The 19371-nt window shown below is 37.5% G+C and overlaps 3 protein-coding genes across 3 annotated transcripts; 2 read left to right on the top strand and 1 right to left on the bottom strand.

Annotated features, from left to right (window-relative positions):
• Window positions 1–1631: 1631 nt before the first annotated feature.
• LOC126795604 (cinnamoyl-CoA reductase 1-like) lies at window positions 1632–6098 on the top strand. The gene is made up of 6 exons (XM_050522413.1): window positions 1632–1758; window positions 1908–2077; window positions 2362–2547; window positions 5269–5431; window positions 5602–5788; window positions 5944–6098. Exons 1-6 carry the CDS (start codon window positions 1632–1634, stop codon window positions 6080–6082), a joined length of 972 nt encoding a protein of 323 aa, XP_050378370.1. The 3' UTR covers window positions 6083–6098.
• A 757-nt stretch (window positions 6099–6855) lies between these two features.
• LOC126794363 (cinnamoyl-CoA reductase 1-like) lies at window positions 6856–8674 on the top strand. The gene is made up of 4 exons (XM_050521062.1): window positions 6856–7069; window positions 7283–7819; window positions 7968–8160; window positions 8347–8674. Exons 1-4 carry the CDS (start codon window positions 6952–6954, stop codon window positions 8486–8488), a joined length of 990 nt encoding a protein of 329 aa, XP_050377019.1. The 5' UTR covers window positions 6856–6951; the 3' UTR covers window positions 8489–8674.
• Window positions 8675–9608: 934 nt separating this feature from the next.
• Window positions 9609–14884, bottom strand: LOC126795306 (uncharacterized protein At4g18490-like). The gene is given in 18 exon segments (XM_050522145.1): window positions 9609–9668; window positions 9764–9867; window positions 10544–10682; window positions 10802–10827; window positions 10987–11069; window positions 11226–11402; window positions 11511–11573; window positions 11575–11613; window positions 11615–11662; window positions 12125–12256; window positions 12487–12588; window positions 12672–12771; window positions 12774–12856; window positions 13178–13924; window positions 14022–14330; window positions 14553–14572; window positions 14574–14680; window positions 14821–14884. Coding segments are annotated over 18 exon segments (2403 nt in total).
• Between the last annotated feature and the right edge of the window lie 4487 nt (window positions 14885–19371).

Genomic DNA, 19371 nt, shown 5'->3' with positions numbered 1-19371 from the left:
CCACAATTTCCGAAGGTAATTCCTTTCTTTGCTTTATCGATCACCTTGAAAAGATAAGAAAAGAATTTAGAAACGTTTCGTAAACCTTTAAATGCCGAAATAGTAATAATCGGTTACTGTTAAGCAATTTTCGATTTTACGAATTTACTGTTCACGGTTACTATTCACGTATTAATGTACAAATACATATCCAATACGTATCGTTGTACGAGTGCATACTGTTTACGTATTTCTGTATGTATAAATACTATTCAAATATACGTACTGTCTCAGTAAATAAAAATTACCGTATTACCCTTCCAAAATTACTTTTTACCTTTAGTAAAAGTAATTTAAATTTACAATTACCGTTCGTAAATAAAATTTACATTTACCGAACGTAAATAAAATTTACATTTACATTTACCGTACGTAAAAATAAATTACAAAATTACCCTTCTCGGAATCACTGTTCACGCCGCCGCACGTGGCGGCGCGTGGGGTACACGCGCCACCCGCCGGCAGGCCGCGCGTGGGGCACACGCGCCACTCACTGTGGCAGCGCGTGGAGCCCACGCGCCGACACCCACCAAGGCGCGTATGACGCCACCGCCACTCCAAAACCATCCTCCTTTCTTCCTCCGCCCTTCCCACGGCCTTAGGCCACCCCTACACTACCTCACCCTCTCACACGCGCCGCCTAAGGCAGCGGTGCTCAACCCTCGCCACCTACACCTCCGATTCTCCCCAATCCTTCTCCAATCGATCTAGAAATCTCCCAAATCAATCCCAAACATCCAACAATCACAAACCACAATTCAATTACATCAATTTTTACCTAATTCGAACGATGGAAGCTCGATTTGTCGTCGGTGATTGCGTGAGAAGCCGGCGAGGTCGATTCGAGCAGCGGTGAACTTGAGGGTTGCTGCGGAGGTCACGCGGTGCTCCAGGGACCGGCTGTGAGGAACGCGACGGCTTGGAGGCGGAGGTCGCGACGAGATGCAGAAGGCTCGGAGAGAGGGGGGAGACTCTTGGAGGCGAAACGGGGCGGCGCGAGCTCGGGGTTTGGTGCGGAGGGCCTCGTGATGCCGTAGGGAGCGGCGGTGCACGACACGGAGGTCCAGGGAGGCAGATCGTACGGAGGCGATTTTCTGAGGAGAGGGAGAGGGTTTTCGGGGAGAGAGAAAGAGGGAGGGAGGCGGAGAGAAGAGAGAGAATGGGTTTTCCTGAAATGGAAACCCTAATCACTAAAACATCCTATTTATACTCGTTTCCAAAATCGGAAACTAACTTCCGACGTTAATATCTTCCATGTACGACGTCCGATTCGAACGCGTCACATACTCACGAACTCGTATCGACGAGCTCTACAACTTTCGTGAAGAAAGTTTTCGCAAACGATCGACGGAATAAAAGTCGATATATACGTTGCGGAAATGTAACGTTTTCTAATTAACGTTCCGAGATCATTTCCGTTTCTTGTTTTATAACGTCGCTACCAATCACATTCATTCTAATTAAAATTCGCCATTTCATAGAATCCAAATCAAACTAATATTGTTTGAAATTTTAGGGTTATTACAGAAGTTCTAGGATATAAGGAGTCTAACAACTCTGGGAACAATAATCCATCTCAGATTCGTCTAACAATGGAAGGAAAGGGAGGAGAGAAAGAAATAGTTTGTGTTACAGGTGCTGGGGGCTTTGTGGCATCTTGGCTCGTCAAGTTGCTGCTTTCTCAGGGTTATAGAGTTCATGGCACTGTTAGAGACCCATGTAAGTACTCCCCTTTTCATTTCTACTGATTAAATATAACTTACATGTTTGTGCTTAATCATCAACAAATTTTTCTGGTCATGCCAGTTTAAATTCCAATAGTTTATTTTTGTCTGAGTGGATATGGATTTGTTTGATGGTGCATTTAGGGGATGACAAGAACTCTCACTTGAAAAAGCTTGAGAATGCATCTGAGAATCTGAAACTATTCAAAGCGAATTTAATGGATTATGGCTCCCTTCGAACTGCCATTGAAGGGTGCAGCGGAGTCTTTCATGCTGCCAGTCCAGTTCTCTCCACAACTGTGCAGAATCCGGAGGCAAGAGTCTCAATCTCATTATTTATAGTTAAAATGCTAGATGAATTATATTGCTCTTATGATAGTTCATTAGTTCATACTGTTACTTCACATAAGAATGGTTCTGGTTAATAATGTAACTGTTGAATGTGCATAACTATCTGTAATCAGTCTATTTCGCGAGTCAATGATGAAAGCAGAATGCATTTTCTTACCAATAAGAGTGCTAATTAATATGATATATAATTATATATGCTTGTCATCAAATGTTGATTTTATGTAACATGTGATTTATTTTTCTGCAGGTAGAGGTGATTGAACCTGCTGTGAAGGGGACAATAAATGTACTTGAAGCATCTCTTGATGCAAAAGTCAAGCGAGTTGTTTTTGTGTCATCTCTTGCTGCTGTAACCTTCAATCCGAAGTGGGCAGATGGACAAGTATTGGATGAAACTTGTTGGTCAGATAAGGAATACTGCAGAAAGGTTCAGGTAATGAGAGAAAATTCATGTTAAAATCCAGGTAAAGCTGTAACGACCCCGAAATTTCGAGCATAAAAACTCAAAATTTCAAAGTCGTGAAACATCAAAACAATCTCAATGAGTCAAAATCATTTTAAATGCCAGCGGATCATCTCTGAGTTCAAAATACAACTCAGTCAAACCGATTATTACAAACCAAATTATAATTCGACATTATAACAAATGGGAATGTATAATCCTCACAAAAACCTCATAAGAAAGTCACACAAAATCCTCACACAAGCTGGAACTAAATATCTTCAAGTCCTCTGAGCGGTCCGTCAATTCCCGCTAATCCACACCTGCGGAGTATCCACTACACCATCGAATTGGTGCACCGGGATTGTAAACACAAACCTGGTAAGCTTTACAGCTCGTATGAGTAAAATGAAAATATAACTCGCATATCAATATATATACGAAAATCCACAAATCAACAAACATAAATGCACTCATGAGTCAATGGACGGCCCATCTGGTTGTCCCAAAAATATATGAATGAAAGTGCTCATGAGAAATCGGGCAACCCTTCTGGTTACCCAAATACATTTATAATACGGGTACTAATGAACGCTGGTACACATTTGTTACCCCTCACGTAATACACCGCCGATATTGGGCAATCACCTGTTACCCAACATCCAAAAATATGAGTACTCATGCGCCGATAACCACCTGTTACCTCACATGCAGTACTCTGACAGACATACTAGAGCTCTAACTGTATCGTAACTTTCGCCCGGCCAAAGGCTAGGTTCCGACTTGCAAAACACGTACAATAATCTCACATCATATTGTACAAAAATCAAGTACGAAGACAAATCAACATTTTAACAATCTCCATGTTAAAATCACGTACAATAATCTCACATCATATTGTACAAAAATCAAGTCCGAAGACAAATCAACATTTTAACAATCTCCATGTTAAAATCACGTACAATAATCTCACATCATATTGTACAAAAATCAAGTCCGAAGACAAATCAACATTTTAACAATCTCCATGTTAAAATCACGTACAATAATCTCATCTCATATTGTACCAATTAAATCACTTGCTCAATATATAATTATCGTCATCGAAATGACCAATTCATATTGAATTCATAACAGTATATAATATAGCGAACTATATATATATATGTACTTATTACCATTTATACAGTATATATGTAATCCACTATATCGTATACATGTCGTAATTCAATATTAAAAACTCTTGCAAAAATCTTGAATCTCCGCAAGGGTGGATTCGTAAATATGTGAGATTTTACTCACCTTCCTTCATGCGTGCAACTTCCACGACACTGAAAGTAATTTATTCACTTGTTTCGTCAGTCACCTAATAGCATGATAAATGCTTAGAAAATGATACTAAAAATACCAGGTGACGATTCCAGTACAACTAAATGTTGTTCATAAAATATTGTCCACAGAACACTGTTCATGATTTACTAATAACAGTTTTTTTTTCTAAAACACTGTTCACAGTTACTGGTTTACCAAAACACTGTTCACAGTTACTGTTTGTCATGGGAATGTTCGATGCTACTGTTTTACCAAAACATTGTTCACATTTACTGTACAGAACACTATTCACAGTACTATTCATACGGCGTCACTGTTCACCTACCGCCATCAATCATCACCAAATTTCACCACCACAACCCAAACAACATTTCCAACAATTTTCTAGTTGACACCAAGGTCTAAATCCAAACCTAAACAGTCCAAACGACGAAGAACATAAATTCGGCACTATTCACATACCCTAGAAATTGAAATTCTTGATTCGGGTACTTACACTTCGATTTGGCTCGATTCCTTTTGTTGGAATGTTGCTGGGACTGAGACAAGCAAAACCCCCCAAGAATCTCGAGCTATGGTGGCCGGAGGAGGCGGCGCAGACACAGCAGAAACTTCCTGCAGTTGCTGCACCGTGTGTGGTTGTCGCCGGATTGCAAAGCGTAGCCCAAAAGATGGAGATTGTCGAGCCGTCAGTTTGATATGTGGCACGACACGAGGCGACGTCGGATGGTGGAGAAATCGGCCGGAGAAGATTTTTGAGTCGGGTGAACAGTACCCGAGCTCGGGTGAACAGTTCCCGAGCTGTTTTTTTGGAAAAAAAAAACTGATTTTCTGATTTTTAATCTCCTCTCCTTCCTTTTATACTATTTCCAAAATCGGAAACCAAACTTCCTTTACTAACAACTTCCACATACAACATCCGATTAAAGAGTGCTGCGCGTCAACTAATTCGTATCGACGAGCTCTACGACTTTCGTGAATGAAGTTTTCACAAATGATCGACGAATAAAAATCGATATTCACGTCGCGGAAACGTAACGTTTTCTAAATAAACGTTCCGAGAACGTTTCCGTTCTTGTTTCGTAATGTCGCAAACAATCAAATTTCTTTTTAAATGAATTTCACAACTTATAGAAATTAATCCAACCCAAACATCGTCCTGAAAAAATCGGGTTATTACAAGAGCTAAGCTTATGCATATCTGAAATCATGGGCGTGTTAGTTATGCTGCTTATGCACACTGCACTGCTACTTATCAAGTTGTTCATGTGATTTTATAGTATCCTTCTTCAATTATACGTACAGTCCAACAGTAATTTGCCTCCAACGCTAGATTTTTTAAAATTTATATGTTGACTGTCTAGTTCTTTCTTTTTCCAGCACTGGTATCGCCTTTCAAAAACTGAAGCAGAATCTGAGGCCCTTGAGTTTGCAAAAAGGAATGGACTTGACCTGGTAACTGTTTGTCCTACACTTATTTGGGGGCCAGTTCTACATTCTACTGTAAATGCAAGTACCTTGATCCTCATCAAGATTTTAAAGGGTACTTAATTAATTTAAACCGCACATTCAACTGCTTTTAGAGTACTCTACATGCTAAAAACATATATGAAATAATCGATTGTAGATTCATTTAATCGTCTACACATGGTATCTTCAGTCAAACTTACATACTACTTACTTGCTACGGCTACCAATATCTACATGCACCAGGGAGTGCTTCAATGGAATACAGGCCACAGAGATTAGTTGATGTGCGGGATTTAGCTCAAGCAGTCCTTCTGACCTATGAGAAGCCTGAGGCTGAAGGAAGATACCTCTGTGTGTCTCACCATTTTAAGACACAGGAGCTGATCGAGAAGCTGAGGAGCTTTTACCCCAAGTACAATCATCCTACAAAGTAAGTTTTTACCTGATGGCTATAATGTAATCACAGACTCACAGTGAATAATATTACCTGATTGACCAGCATACAAATGCAAATTTACTTTGGACTGGATTTTGTTGGAATGATTTTCTCTTTTCAATATTTTGATTAATCATGTGTCTATATAGTGCCTGCTTCGTTGAAGCGGAAAGAGGTTTAAAGGTGAGCTCAGCGAAACTGGAAAAGCTAGGTTGGGGTTACCGTGGATTGGAAGAGACTCTCATAGACTCTGTTGAAAGCTGCCTTGAGGCTGGACTATTGGAATAAAATGATGATCTTGGAGCTTGCTCCGTGTTGCTGTATCGTTCCAATGTAATAACATGAAACTGGAAATTTTGATGAAGCCAGTATTTCATCTTGAATAAATGCACTTTTGTGCTTAATCTGGCATTAGCTTTGAATTTGTTACTATTTTCTGTTTCTTTCACCTTGTCTAGCTTGATGAATGTCCTACTCTAGTTATCATCAGTACATACAGATATGGATGCTGATCTGCAAGGGAAAATGACCAAAGCTTTTCATCATATTTTAATTTGAGTGTTCAATTTCTTGTACACTAGCCTTCATCTTCATCCTTTATTTCTATCTTCTTCTTTTTTCTAGAAGAGAAGACATACGGTGAAATAATTAACAGTACACCACCGATGACCATCATGGCTAGCTCTTCTGTTTCTCTCAAATCATAATCGTTCTATGGTTATGATGTGATAATTGATGTCAGCTAAACCATTTCTTTGATATCTTCTGGAAGAATACTACGAGTTAAGTGGACTAGTAGCTAATTAATTAATCTGTTAGTCTAGTCTCTCAATATTTATTCCCATAGTGTCGTTATTTTATTCGGTTGTTTCTATTGTCACATAATTCAAGCTGCCAATGTTGATTTATGGAAACACCGTTAATGAACCTTTGTCCTACCCCAAGAAAAGTCCTAGCTACATGACCTGCATACTCTTAATAGTTTATACGTAAGATCTGAAACCCAGTATATTATAGAGTAATCAAGTCAAGAGAATCAAACTAGAGGCTCTTTCTTAATAAAAAAAATTGAATAAATATAACACGAGGAAAAGAGGGCAATATCTTTGGTAGAAAGAAAGGGAGTCAGTGAGTGAAGTGAAACATAGACGCACAAAATGGAGGGTGAGAGTGGACATGTGTGCGTAACTGGAGCTGGAGGATTTGCTGCTTCTTGGGTAGTCAAGCTTCTTCTCTCTCAGGGCTATATTGTACATGGAACCATCAGACAACCAGGTCAAGCTTTATTTGCTGTATTATTATCTATAATTCCGAGTTAAATGTTTTCTGGCTATGATCAGGAATTCAGCATATAAAGTTCGGTGAAATGACTCAAGAAATGGTGAATTGCATGATATGACGTTCTTGTATTTGCTTGATGTATATGTTATATAGCTGGTAAATCAATTTTATAGGCTCTCATAGTATGTGTATTAATTGTGCAAGCAGGTGATAGCAAGTACGAGCACTTGAACAAGCTTGAGAAAGCATCAGAGAATCTGAAACTGTTCAAGGCAGATTTGCTGGACTATGATTCTCTATGTTCGGCGATTTCGGGTTGCAGTGGTGTGTTCCATGTTGCCAGTCCTGTATTAACAACCGAGGTAAAAGACCCCAAAGCAGAAGTACTTGAACCGGCCGTGAGGGGAACACTTAATGTGCTGAAAGCTAGCTTAGTGGCCAAGGTGAAGAGAGTTGTTCTTGTGTCCTCTACAGCTGCTGTTGTGATGAACCCGAACTGGCCCAAGGACCAAGTCAAGGACGAGAGCTGTTGGTCTGATGTTGAATATATTAAGAGTCTAGAATCCATGAAAACGTCTAAGAAATGGTATTATGTTTCGAAAACACAGGCAGAGAGTGAGGCGCTGGAGTTCGGGAAAAGAACTGGCCTTGAGGTTGTTACAGTTTGTTCTTCTGCCATTTTGGGGCCAGTTTTGCAGTCCACCCTAATTTCCAGTAGCTGGCTCCTGCCTATGGGTCTCAAAGGTACAAAACATTCTTGAATGTAGATATATAAACTATATTCTTGTAACAATCTGCAACATACTAGTGTTAAACTGTCTAGCATGAGAACACTATCCGATGGACGAAGTTTGTGAACTAATCGAGAGAAATGTGTTTGTGACAATGAAAGGTGGATTTGGATCGTTCGGATACAATTACTGGACAGTGGTGGATGTTCGCGACTTAGCTGAAGCACTGCTTCTGGCATACAAGAAAGCTGAGGCTGGAGAAAGATATATATGCACATCACATGCAATGGGGGTGGAGGAAGTGGTGGAGAAATACTTGAAGGTTTCACATCCCAAGTACAACTATTCCGACAAGTAAGTACTTCTATGAGTTTAATTTATAGTTTTATACCAACCCAGCAATGATTGCATAGAGTCAGTGATCTGTTTGTCGAATTGTATGATTTTGTGTAAATTTTTTGTTTAATTTCGTGAGATTGTGAATTGGTGGATTAGTACTGAGATGAAGTAACACACCTCACTATACGTTGTAATCGGCAGGCTTAGTCACACAGATGAAGAAGAAGAAGAAGAGAAAGTGAGTTCGGAAAAATTGCAGAAGTTGGGTTGGAGTTACCGGCCATTTGAGGAAACTCTTGCTGATTCCATTGAATGCTGCCGGAAAATCGGGGTCCTGGACTAGACAAACTAGGCATCTTATGACCAGTATTGATGCTAGTTTCACCTATGATAATCCTTCTAGTCCTCAATTTAGTGGTCCTTATTACATTGGCTCCTATCTATGTGTACTTCTATTATACAAAACAAAACTTTTAAGTGTTTTCTCTTCCCATGTCTTGGTAAAAGCTCATATAGAGTTAATTTTCCTTCTCTTTGGTGATTTTCATTCAAATTGTATCATCCATTGGACGTAAGAACATTTTTGCCTAATTGCGATTAACTGAAGCAAAGTAGCAAACAAAGGGAACTAATTCAAATGGCCTGGGCACACATAAAATCCCATCAGGCACCATTCTATAATTGTTTGGATCAAAACTTAAATTAAAGAGAATTTTCTGGCCATTGCCAAGCATTCCTCCCACTTATCATTTATTATTTCAATTACTCCATGCATTAACCTACACCTATAGTGATATTATAGTGATTACTTTGTTTATCTACATTAATCATGTGCAAACGATTATACTGAAGTACATTCAAACAATTTTTTATATCATATGATACTATGCATCATCCATGAGAAACAGAGAATGCCCCGCACATCCATCCACACAAGATGAAGTGGTATTTACATGTATATGTGCAGTCCTAAAGAGTTCCTGCCCTCATTCCAGGGCTGCTGTAACAGAATCGATCTAGTGAAACCTGATTGTGTTCTAAGTCCTAACTAGTAACAAAAGCGTAAATCAGATGATCGAGGGAAAACATGAACATAGAGCACAGCTAGAATTTCCAGAATATGAAGGATGATACTAACCACTGTCTTTATTTCAGCCGGTATGTTACTGTGCAGATTCCAACAGTTCTACTTAAAAGAGGAGATTGTTGAAACGAGTTTGCCAAATATAGTTAATATACTATAATGAAGCATCCTCCCTTGAGTCTTTACCAACGTTGGCTAGATTCTTCGTAAGAATAGCTTGGTCTCAATGGTAGCAGGTTACATGATTAACCTGTCCCGCAGAATCAAACAACTCATTAGAAGCACAGTTGAGAGCAATTTTAAGTCTTAGGAACATAATGAAACCATATACAATTGCATAAGAAAAATACCTTTTACGTGATCCCACTGGTGGTCCTCTTCAACATACTTGAAGCTCCTTGGATGCCAGTTTGGCAGCAAATTTCTGAACTTTATGAATGTTCTCAATTGTGAAGGACTGTGCAACTTTAGTTTTATACCGAAATGGCAGAAAAAAGAAAAGACTGTTACAGATACAAAAACTAAAAAGGATATCTTGGCTTCATAGATGGGATGGTTAAGCATCAGTAGATTATTGTTGTTCACAACAGCCCTTACTAGTATTGCTTTGGCTTCCTCATGTTTCTTTCTCAGCATATATCTGCATGGGAGAGAACGAGAGACCACTTCAGCACATAATTGTTCGCTGTTTTACATTAGTAAACATTACTATATACTGGACTGATGACCCCTGCATAAACATTCTGAATGCTACCAAACCAAGATGCATATGGTTAAAAGTTTGGAAAGAGCAATCAACAGATGCCTCTATTTTCTCCCTCATAACATGACATACAATCATACCTTTGATCAATATGCCTTTAAATGACATAACAGAACTCAACTGTATCAAATTATATGGTTGACTATTCCATAATGTAACATATATTATGTAAATCAAATAAGAGTTGTACTTGTACGGAATCTTTTGTTTCTCAGTATATTATGTAAATCATCTCTATTCCCTTTATTAATGCTCCTATCCCAACTAGGTCTATGAATTTCTCTATCAATTCGATTATCTTCTGCTCACCAATGAGGTACCAGCATTTGATTATTAACTGATATGTTATGTATATATTAGACACTTGCGATGCCTTTTCAATATTTAACAGCAAGTATATAGAGCTTAAGTTTCTCTTTCCCACTAGGTTTGGAAGTCGTGACGCAGTGCAATCCATTATTTTTCGGTAAGTTGACTGAAGTTATTTTCAAGTGTTAGAATCCTCTGTTTTATGTTAAAAAAGCAAGCTAGTGCACTAGATGTACTAGTGTTACTCACATCTTCAAGCTCCTTGGTATATGCTTCAGCCTTTTCAACATTTTCATCAGTTTCCATTGTTGAAGGAAGTTCAAGTTCCATTACATTCACCATGTTAGCCTTGTTCTCCAAATGGTGCTCTTGAGGACAAACCTATGTAAAAAAAAAAAGATTGTATTAAAACAGTTTGGATAAAACTTCCACTTACAAAACTTGTAGGTATTTAGCAGTCAATATGAAACAATAATTCAACAAAGTGATTAGAGATTAACCTGTTCAATAGTTCCTTCTGAAGGTTCTGCGGAATTTGTGCATGTGTTTTGGGATAAATAATGTGATAAGTCAACAAATCACTGCTACATTAGTAATGTGTCTCTTTTTAAAGAAAAGAAAAATAGCAGTAACATATTTTTCTACAGCTATTGAAATTACAAAAGTAATTTGCCAATATAAGGACCAGTAGAAGACAACCTGCTTTCTCTTGGTGACAGTGAGAGGCGTTTGAGAGGCTTCAAGAATGCTAAACCTGAGTTCAATTGCAGCACATTAGCTTTACATAAGATATTTGGAAAAAGCAGTAAAATTATTCATGAAACTTTTTCACAGAATAGGCTAAAGCTCCAATTTGAAATGTTATGGTCATGATATCTGAGACAACACCCTAAGTTGAGCATATAATTTTAAACAATATGTAACTCAAATGCTTTTCGTTTCAGGGGAAGGTTTTGTGGTACTTTCTCAATGCCATCAACAATCTTCCTGGATTCCGATTCCACATTGTGTTGCAGCCCCTTGTTTTGCTCTGAAATCATCTGGGTTTTAGCTTCTTTTTGAGGTGCAGCACTCAAAGAACTTTTATTACCACCAATATTCCTAAATATAAATTCATGAAGTTTCAAAATGACAATCGAAACATTTTCCAGAGAAACAATGATAGAAGCATCATTTATGAAAAAAAAAACAATGATAGAAGCATCATACTTGGATAATTTCCATGTTGAAAAGTCGGTTTTCTTCTGTGCAGCTTTGTCAGGACCATCTTTTCTCCACGCTTGGGAGCTTGATCTTGGGTTTTACACTGTCTACTATCTTTTCTTGTCTTATCAATTGAGCTAGAAGAACTCACTTGAACCCTGCAAGAAGTAACACGCGGCCAGAGAGCTTATGTCACCAATCGGATGGTTTTGTTGAAGGTTCTGTGGACAATCATGTTGCAGTAAACATAGTAAAAGAAAAAAATGTCATAAGATGAAGATAATCTCATCTTTGAATGATGTTACTCTTCTTTTCAATTGAAAATAAAAAGTAGAGAGAGAGAGAGAGAGAGAGAGAGACTTCAAGACCAAGTATAAAGATATGGCAGTATCATACCCGTCTCAAAGAGACTATGGTAAGTGGAACATGCAAAAAAAATCCCTTCTTAAAATATGTCGTCAAACTGTAAAAAGACTCAGTTTAAACTATTTGGCAATAATAAAATCACAATTGATCATACATCATATCGAAAACCTTGCACATAAATAACTATTGCAGTTCAAATTGAAACAGTAACAACAAATTGTAAGATGGAAGAGGATCATATTCAGATACCCCACCTGATATCTTTAAGAATTTTTCTTTGCTCCCTTCCTGCTCCGGGTTCCGTTTCTGTTACTTCTTTGTCAAACACTTGCAAATCCCCAACTAGTTTGGTCTCATTTGATTTACCGTCTGAATCAGAGCTCTGCCTATTGATGATCATGAGGACACAGTGAGCATTAACAATGAACTCATTCTAGTTTCTAATCGTAATGAGACTACCTTTCTGTGTAATTCACTTTCTGTAGAATGTGAAAGGTTAAAAACTCTAGATATTTTTTTTTTTTTTTGAGAAAAAACTCCAGAATGTTTTTCTTATAATCTGAGCCTCAAGCTCAAATGATATATTATTAATATTACTTTAATTAACATTCTTTACCTTCCATCTATTACATGTCTGACTTTCGTTTCTTTATCTATCAACACTGGGGCAGTGAGTGATTTGCTTCCATGTTGTACAGCATCAGCATTAACACTCACCCTGTCAAAGACTCAAATGTAACTGGAACAATTTATAGCCCTAAACATCGACTTCTGTGATTATTATAAAAGAACATCACTCACCCTTTCTCAATTTCATGCTTTAGATACATGGAGCCAATTTTTTTGTTTCCAGACAAGAGAGATTTTGCTCCTATTAATGGCGATTGACACAACTGAGGTTGTCTTCCAATCTCTTAGAAATCTTCAAGCTGAGTTCTTCAGCTCCACTTTCCTTTGTCAGCGTAACTTTATCAACAGCGAATTTACTGCAACAATCAAAATTGGAAAAATATAAAGATTTTCTTTGATGCTGAACTCATATATGATGTTCAATGAAGAGTTGATTACATAGTTCATGAACATACTTGCTGCATGCAATAAAGAATTTCTTCCTCGTAAGTTTTTAAAGAAAAAAACATAGTTCTACATGGACACACTCACAATTGAAAAGACCACGCAATCATTACCCGGATATAAAAGACTACGAATTCAAATTACTTTTTTTTCTCATCGTTTTAATTGGTTTAAGTAACAGAACCAAAATTTAAAAAGCTGGCAATTGGTAGAGGTTTAGGGATTTCTCTAACCTAGCCTCTGTGGACAAAGGACGCGTTATGGTTGAGTTTTGGCTTCCCTTGATCCTGTTGATGTCATGTGGTGTCTTCCTGGACACCACTGTAGCTAAAGTGTCTCCATTATCCAAATCAACTTTGGCTGGTTCATCATTTTCCATCAAAGTATCACTGTCTGACATTATCCTATCACCGTAACTGCTCCCCAATCTACCAATATCTAATGGATATGAATTGTCAAGAGACAAGTCCTCATTATTGGGACCATCATCTATCAGCATTTTGTCATTAGCAGCTTCATTTCCACTAGAACTTGTATTTACTTTTTTTATCTGACAGTCGCCATTGTTTCCATCTACACCAGCATACCCGTTTGAATCAATTCTTCCTACGAGTTCAGCAGGCAGATCAAGTAAATCCTGTTCAGCATATGGTTCTATAGACACTTCCTTCTCAGGTACAAGACTTTGTTGATTTGACACTTCTATGTTCTTAGACATTATACTTTCTTGACATCTTGGACCAGGTATCAATTCAAAGTTTCCAGAGCTCTCAGACTTTGCTGCACAATCGTCTGTAGAGTTAGTATTCCCCCGATCAACTGTCTCAAATTCACCGTCAAGTGTACCCTTTCGTTCAGCAGCTTGATCTTTAGAGCCTTCACACCCAGCTCCATCAGAGAGAACCTCTTTGCTGCTGTCTTGGTTCTTAGAACTCTTCTCTCTTCTTGACAAAGTTGCATCAAGATCAAAGCTATCTAATCTATTAACAAGAAGTAACAGGTCAGGTAACTTGTTGTGATTCAGAGTAAATAACATTTAACTTAAAGTAACTACAATTAGGGAGATCCAAAGCTTACTCATTAAAATCAAAAGAGAATTTAAAATGATCTTGTTTCCCTTGACAGCTTCTAATGGATGGTTCTTCTTCGGAGCTTTCCTCGGTTTTTGCAGCTTTTTTGGGAGGGCTTGATAAATCAGGGTCAGACAGCTAAATTTCCTTGGATTCTGCATCCTTCTTCGGAGGGCTTAATAAATCGAGGGCTGCCATGTCGACTTCCTTGGTTTCTGCATCCTTCTTGGGAGGGCTTGAGAAGTCAAAATCAGACATGTCCAACTTGAACGATGATATCTTGTCCAAGTCACCATCTAGATTGAAATCCATATCCCTGAATAAAGATATTGTGAGCAGCGTCTGGATCTTGGACTTGCACCCATGTACATAATAGGGGGGATTATAAAACAGTTGCTAAAAGAATTATTATATCTCAGATTTGTATAACCCTTTTCAATGCAGGGTTCAAGGATAAAATCAGATACACCATATATTCAAAGCTACACAGCAGAAGAAATGAAACTCACATAAAAATGTATCGATTTAGGGCACTTACAGCTTATCAAAGTCCAACACCCTTTTTCTTGCTTTTGGACCCTTTATCAAAGCTGAAATCCATCCCGTCATCTTTCATTACTGACATTGATTTCCAGGAGCCAAGGAAATCATCACCAATTTCATCATCTGTAATCAAAAGGAACCAAGGGATTAGACTCTACCGTTAATTTCTAATGAAAAACTCAACGCTGGTTACTTCTACTTCCACATACTAGTAGCATCCAATGACTGATACAGCAAAGGGGTAAGGAAAACCAATAGACTACCTAAAAATGAGCTCTTCTTCTTTTGATCAGCCGAGGATGGTTTCCCCTTTGATGGTTCTGCCATTTGCACAGCCAAGTAGATATTACTAATCTCTCATATAGACAGCAACTTGTCATTGTAGATCCGAAAAGAAAAAACTTACAGTTTTCTTCTACATTACAAATTTTCCATTGCTATCCATATCGCCAACAATAACCTTATGTTTGAAATCATTTACGTCTTCAACACACACACACACACACACACACACACATAGATCTAACCATTTCTGAGCTTAACTAATATAACTAGAGATAAAGTCAGCACCCAAAATTCATATATGTGATCAATGATGACAAATTTTAGAAATAAATTACATGATAAATCCTATTAGACAACCTAATGAGGAACAGGAAATTGGAACCAAGAATTGGAAAACCTAAATCCCAGGCTTCATATCAAACTAGTATAAAAATTCTTATAAAACCATTACGCACTTAATCATTATATTACAAAAGAAGCCAGAAAAAACAAAATTCAAAGCAAGATTTGAGTCAATAACAAATCAGGCAAACTGAATACAATACCACACCAACCAACAAGGATGATGCAGGTGGAAAACAAAGACAGCACTATCAATCATGTCACCTCAGATATTATACAGTGGAAACGGTGCGAAAGAAAAAGACATTGAGATGTGCAAACAAAAACAAAATTGAAGGATGATATGCTTATATATAGAAAGATTAAGTAAGAATGCGGGTGTATACACTAACCTCCAAGGGAAGACTCAACACTTTAATAAATTACAGATGGTGTCCCCAAAGAAAGATCCCCATCAGGACATCCAGTCTGGCTCTTATGTGTCCTCTCAAGAATTCAGATTTGTCAGAATTCCACACGCACTCCATAGTGATGAAATCCTCTTGTGTAGGGTAAAACTCCCTACAGACCTCAACTCCTTCATGATTGATTTTAACTAATTGCTTCTTTTCGGAGAGAAAAGAAACCATGTTGAATACTGAAACTACATCAAGCAAAATCTGTAGAATATAATCCATTAAAGAGAAGTTCAGCAAATCAGTCCCGGAATTTTGGAAAATTTAGACAAAGAGCAGCACTGCACAGTAAAGGGTCATGGGATCACCTGTTGAACCAAAACTCGAAGTCAAGCTAGCAAAGCTAAGATAGCCAAAGAGAATCCCATGAAAAAAGTTTGAGCCAGCAATGTAGATATCTTACTATAGAAAAGTTAAGTGTAACAAATCCACATAAAGCATTGATTCATGCTAGAAGACCTATATATTAGTGTGGAAAGAAGTGTCTGGCATTGTCACACTTCTTTGCATACTCATGAAAGAATTTATTGGCTCGGAAACAGTGCAAGATTATCAAGGTCTTGGTCAATTATTTTCAAGAATTTTACACATGGCTCTTCTCTTCTAAGATATACCTAGCTTTTAACTCTACTCAAATTCCTTCAGGTCAAAGGGCCAGTAGAGAATTGAAAATCCAAGTATGGATACGAGTCATATGACAGAGGCAAAGCAAGAAATTATGATGGGAAAAAGGAAACATGAGGCCGTAAAAAAGATACTATATCAACAGCTTAATATCATCCAAAACTCTTACAGCGTTCCGGAAAGCAGTCTTTAGATGTAGATTATTAGTCCAAGATTACCAGGTAATAACCTAGAGAAGACTGTCATTATTAAACTAATGTCATAGATGAGAATCATGAGATCTGGAAGCCTAAAAAATATGGAATTCTGTAGTCCGTTGGATAGCCACATTAGTCAAACCATTAGTCCATTACATCAACTTTCAAATCTTCTCTTCCATCTTACAGTACTAGACATTTACCATATGTGACCAATAACAGAAAAGGATACATAGCTGCCTTCAACATTGGTTCAACCATCTGCAACAGAAACAGAACACAGATTAATACTTCAAAAAAACGAAATTCCTCAAAAGATGAACAATTCTAGCATTTCCACCAAGGCCCCTCTTGACAAAAATATGTTTTGGATTCAAATTATGATCAGTTAATTAATGGGCAAGTTAGATATCAGGATTTGTCTTATGACTCCTATCATTCACCGTATATGGCAAACGGATGTAAAAACATAATTATTCGAGTTCACCATGTTACAGACTTACAGACTCAGTCTACAGCATTCACCCCCCAACAACAAATCCAGATAATGCATTGATACATCGATACTTGAATTTAGTCAATTTACTGATGTCACCATGTCGGACACTTCTTGGCATACTCATGAATGATTTCATTGGCTTAGAAACAGTGCAAAATTATCAAGGTCTTGTTTTTTTTTTTTCAAGAACTTAAAAGTTAAAACTAAAACAAGTGTCTTGTCCTTTAAGAAATATCTAGCTTTTCACTCTACACATTCTTCAGGTCAAAGGATCAGCAAAGAAAACATGACAGATACCACAGTTCACATTATGAGATCATAATTAACTGCTAATGAACATCAAATTACCATTCAGGTCAACTATAATGGTGCGAGAACAATATATTATTCTGCAAGGTGCATTAGAAACCTGAAAGTTTTCAGCAGTTGTATCAAACAGGCAGCAATCAACAATGCTTATGTGAAACCAATAGTGAATAATACAATGTGAAACCATAATAGAAGTCCATTTCAAGTGGACGAAACTGAGATCATATGTTAAAGCAAGAAACACATGTGCTAGAAGCCTAGAAGACGTGCAGCTCCCAGAAGTCTCTCCATAAAATTATATTTTTTGTTTTCACATTTTCTTCTTTTCAAAATGTGACACAAAGGTTTGACAAGTGATAAATATTAACAATTGATCAAGCCAGACAAAACTGCTAAGCCTATCATGGATCAGTTAAGTTTCCAAACTATGGAAAGCAAGTTTTTGTCATAAAAAGACAAACAAAACTTTACTATTATAAGTTTATTCAATATTGTTATGTACTATAGTTGTTTTCCCTTTGAAGAATTACATCAACACATTTCTAATGTGATTTACGTCATTTACCTCTTTCAAAAAAGGAATAGCTTTATCTATATAAGACATGTAATGACAAGTAAATAGATGCACTTTTTGCTTCGGTCTCTTCCCGGTGATACTTTGGAAACAGCATCCCAAAATCTCCTCCAACTTAGTTGATTGTAAAAGTTTCAAATCCTTCCTTACCTGATTTACATGCACACATTTAAAAGTTTAAAGAAAAGTAAATTTGAACTGATTTTGATAAGCTTAGAAGAGATTATATCTAGTCATTTTGACTTGTTTGTTCTCTTAACTTCTCAATTTTCGACAAAAAAATTGACGAGAAAAAAAAATCAACATTACAAATAGGGTGTAGAAATTGTCAACCTTCATTAGGTACTGGAAGTAGGAGGAACGTCTATGCTGGTTCTTGTTCTTGTGGACCACTCTTTCAAGAATAGCACACTCAGCTCGGAGCTGACTGAGCAGAGACGTCAACTTCTCCTCAAGAGCTTCTGCTTCAGACTCCATTGGCTACCTGAGGATTATAGCTGTCATTATGCTTGAAAGTTAAACAGACTAGCATGAGATGATGAGAACACTATCCGATGGACGAATTTTGTAACATAATTGAGAGAAATGTGTTTGTGACAATGAAAAGGTGGGTTTGGATGATTGGATCGTTCGGATACAATTACTGGACAGTGGTGGATGTTCGCGACTTAGTTGAAACACTGCTTCTGGCATAGAAGAAAGCTGAGGCTGGAGAAAGATATATATCACATGCAATGGGGGTGGAAGAAGTAGTAGAGAAATACTTGAAGGTCTCATACCCCAACAACAACTATTCCAACAAGTACTTCTGTAAGTTTTATTTACGCCAACCCAACAATGGTGATCTGTCTGTCGAAATAGTATAATTTTGTGTAGAGGAACAGGAAGTTGGAACCAAGAATTGAAAAACATAAATCCCAGGCTTCATATCAAACTAGTATAAAAAATATTATTAACCATTACGCACTTAATCATTATTTTACAAAATAAGAGGATTTGAATCAATAACAAATCAAGCAAACCACAATTGTCTTCTTCATTTCAAAATTTGAACAGCACATTACAGAATACAAAGCACGAAATCTTCATATTGAATTAGTACTGGCGAATACGAACTGATCTAGCGAGCAAGAACAGTAGCGATTTCACACTAACACTAAGCTCGAACCATAATCTACAGAGCGGAGCTACACAATTAACTACGTAATTTTTGATCAACTTGAAAGGAGGAATCAATCACATCATACTAGCTACTTGTATGTCGAAATTTCATAAAACCTAAGCCAATTTTGAGCAAGATAAATCGAGAAATGCAGAGCGACTGGATTCGAAATCGAAATGATAATCTTAATTGCCGATTCCAACACCCTAAGCATTACGAAAAGGAACAGATTATTACCGAGAAGACTTACAGATCTCAACGGCGGGTACGAGAGAGATTGCAGAAGACGAAGAGAGTGAGAGCTCGTCTTGAGTATTTATAAGACTCTGGGAGAAGGATTAGATTAGCGCGCTCTTTAAAAGTAAAT

The sequence above is a fragment of the Argentina anserina genome, chromosome 5 (genome assembly GCF_933775445.1).
Source record: "Argentina anserina chromosome 5, drPotAnse1.1, whole genome shotgun sequence".
In the NCBI taxonomy this organism is placed as follows: Eukaryota; Viridiplantae; Streptophyta; class Magnoliopsida; order Rosales; family Rosaceae; genus Argentina; species Argentina anserina.
This window is presented reverse-complemented; position numbering and strand designations above follow the sequence as displayed.

Coding starts and splice junctions, on each gene's coding strand:
- LOC126795604 (XM_050522413.1), top strand. CDS start 1,632: ATGGAAGGAAAGGGAGGAGAGAAAGAAATAGTTTGTGTTACAGGTGCT. Junction 2,078..2,361: donor CAACTGTGCAGAATCCGGAG/GCAAGAGTCTCA, acceptor ATTTTTCTGCAG/GTAGAGGTGATTGAACCTGC. Junction 2,548..5,268: donor AATACTGCAGAAAGGTTCAG/GTAATGAGAGAA, acceptor TTCTTTTTCCAG/CACTGGTATCGCCTTTCAAA.
- LOC126794363 (XM_050521062.1), top strand. CDS start 6,952: ATGGAGGGTGAGAGTGGACATGTGTGCGTAACTGGAGCTGGAGGATTT. Junction 7,070..7,282: donor TGGAACCATCAGACAACCAG/GTCAAGCTTTAT, acceptor TTGTGCAAGCAG/GTGATAGCAAGTACGAGCAC. Junction 8,161..8,346: donor AAGTACAACTATTCCGACAA/GTAAGTACTTCT, acceptor TGTAATCGGCAG/GCTTAGTCACACAGATGAAG.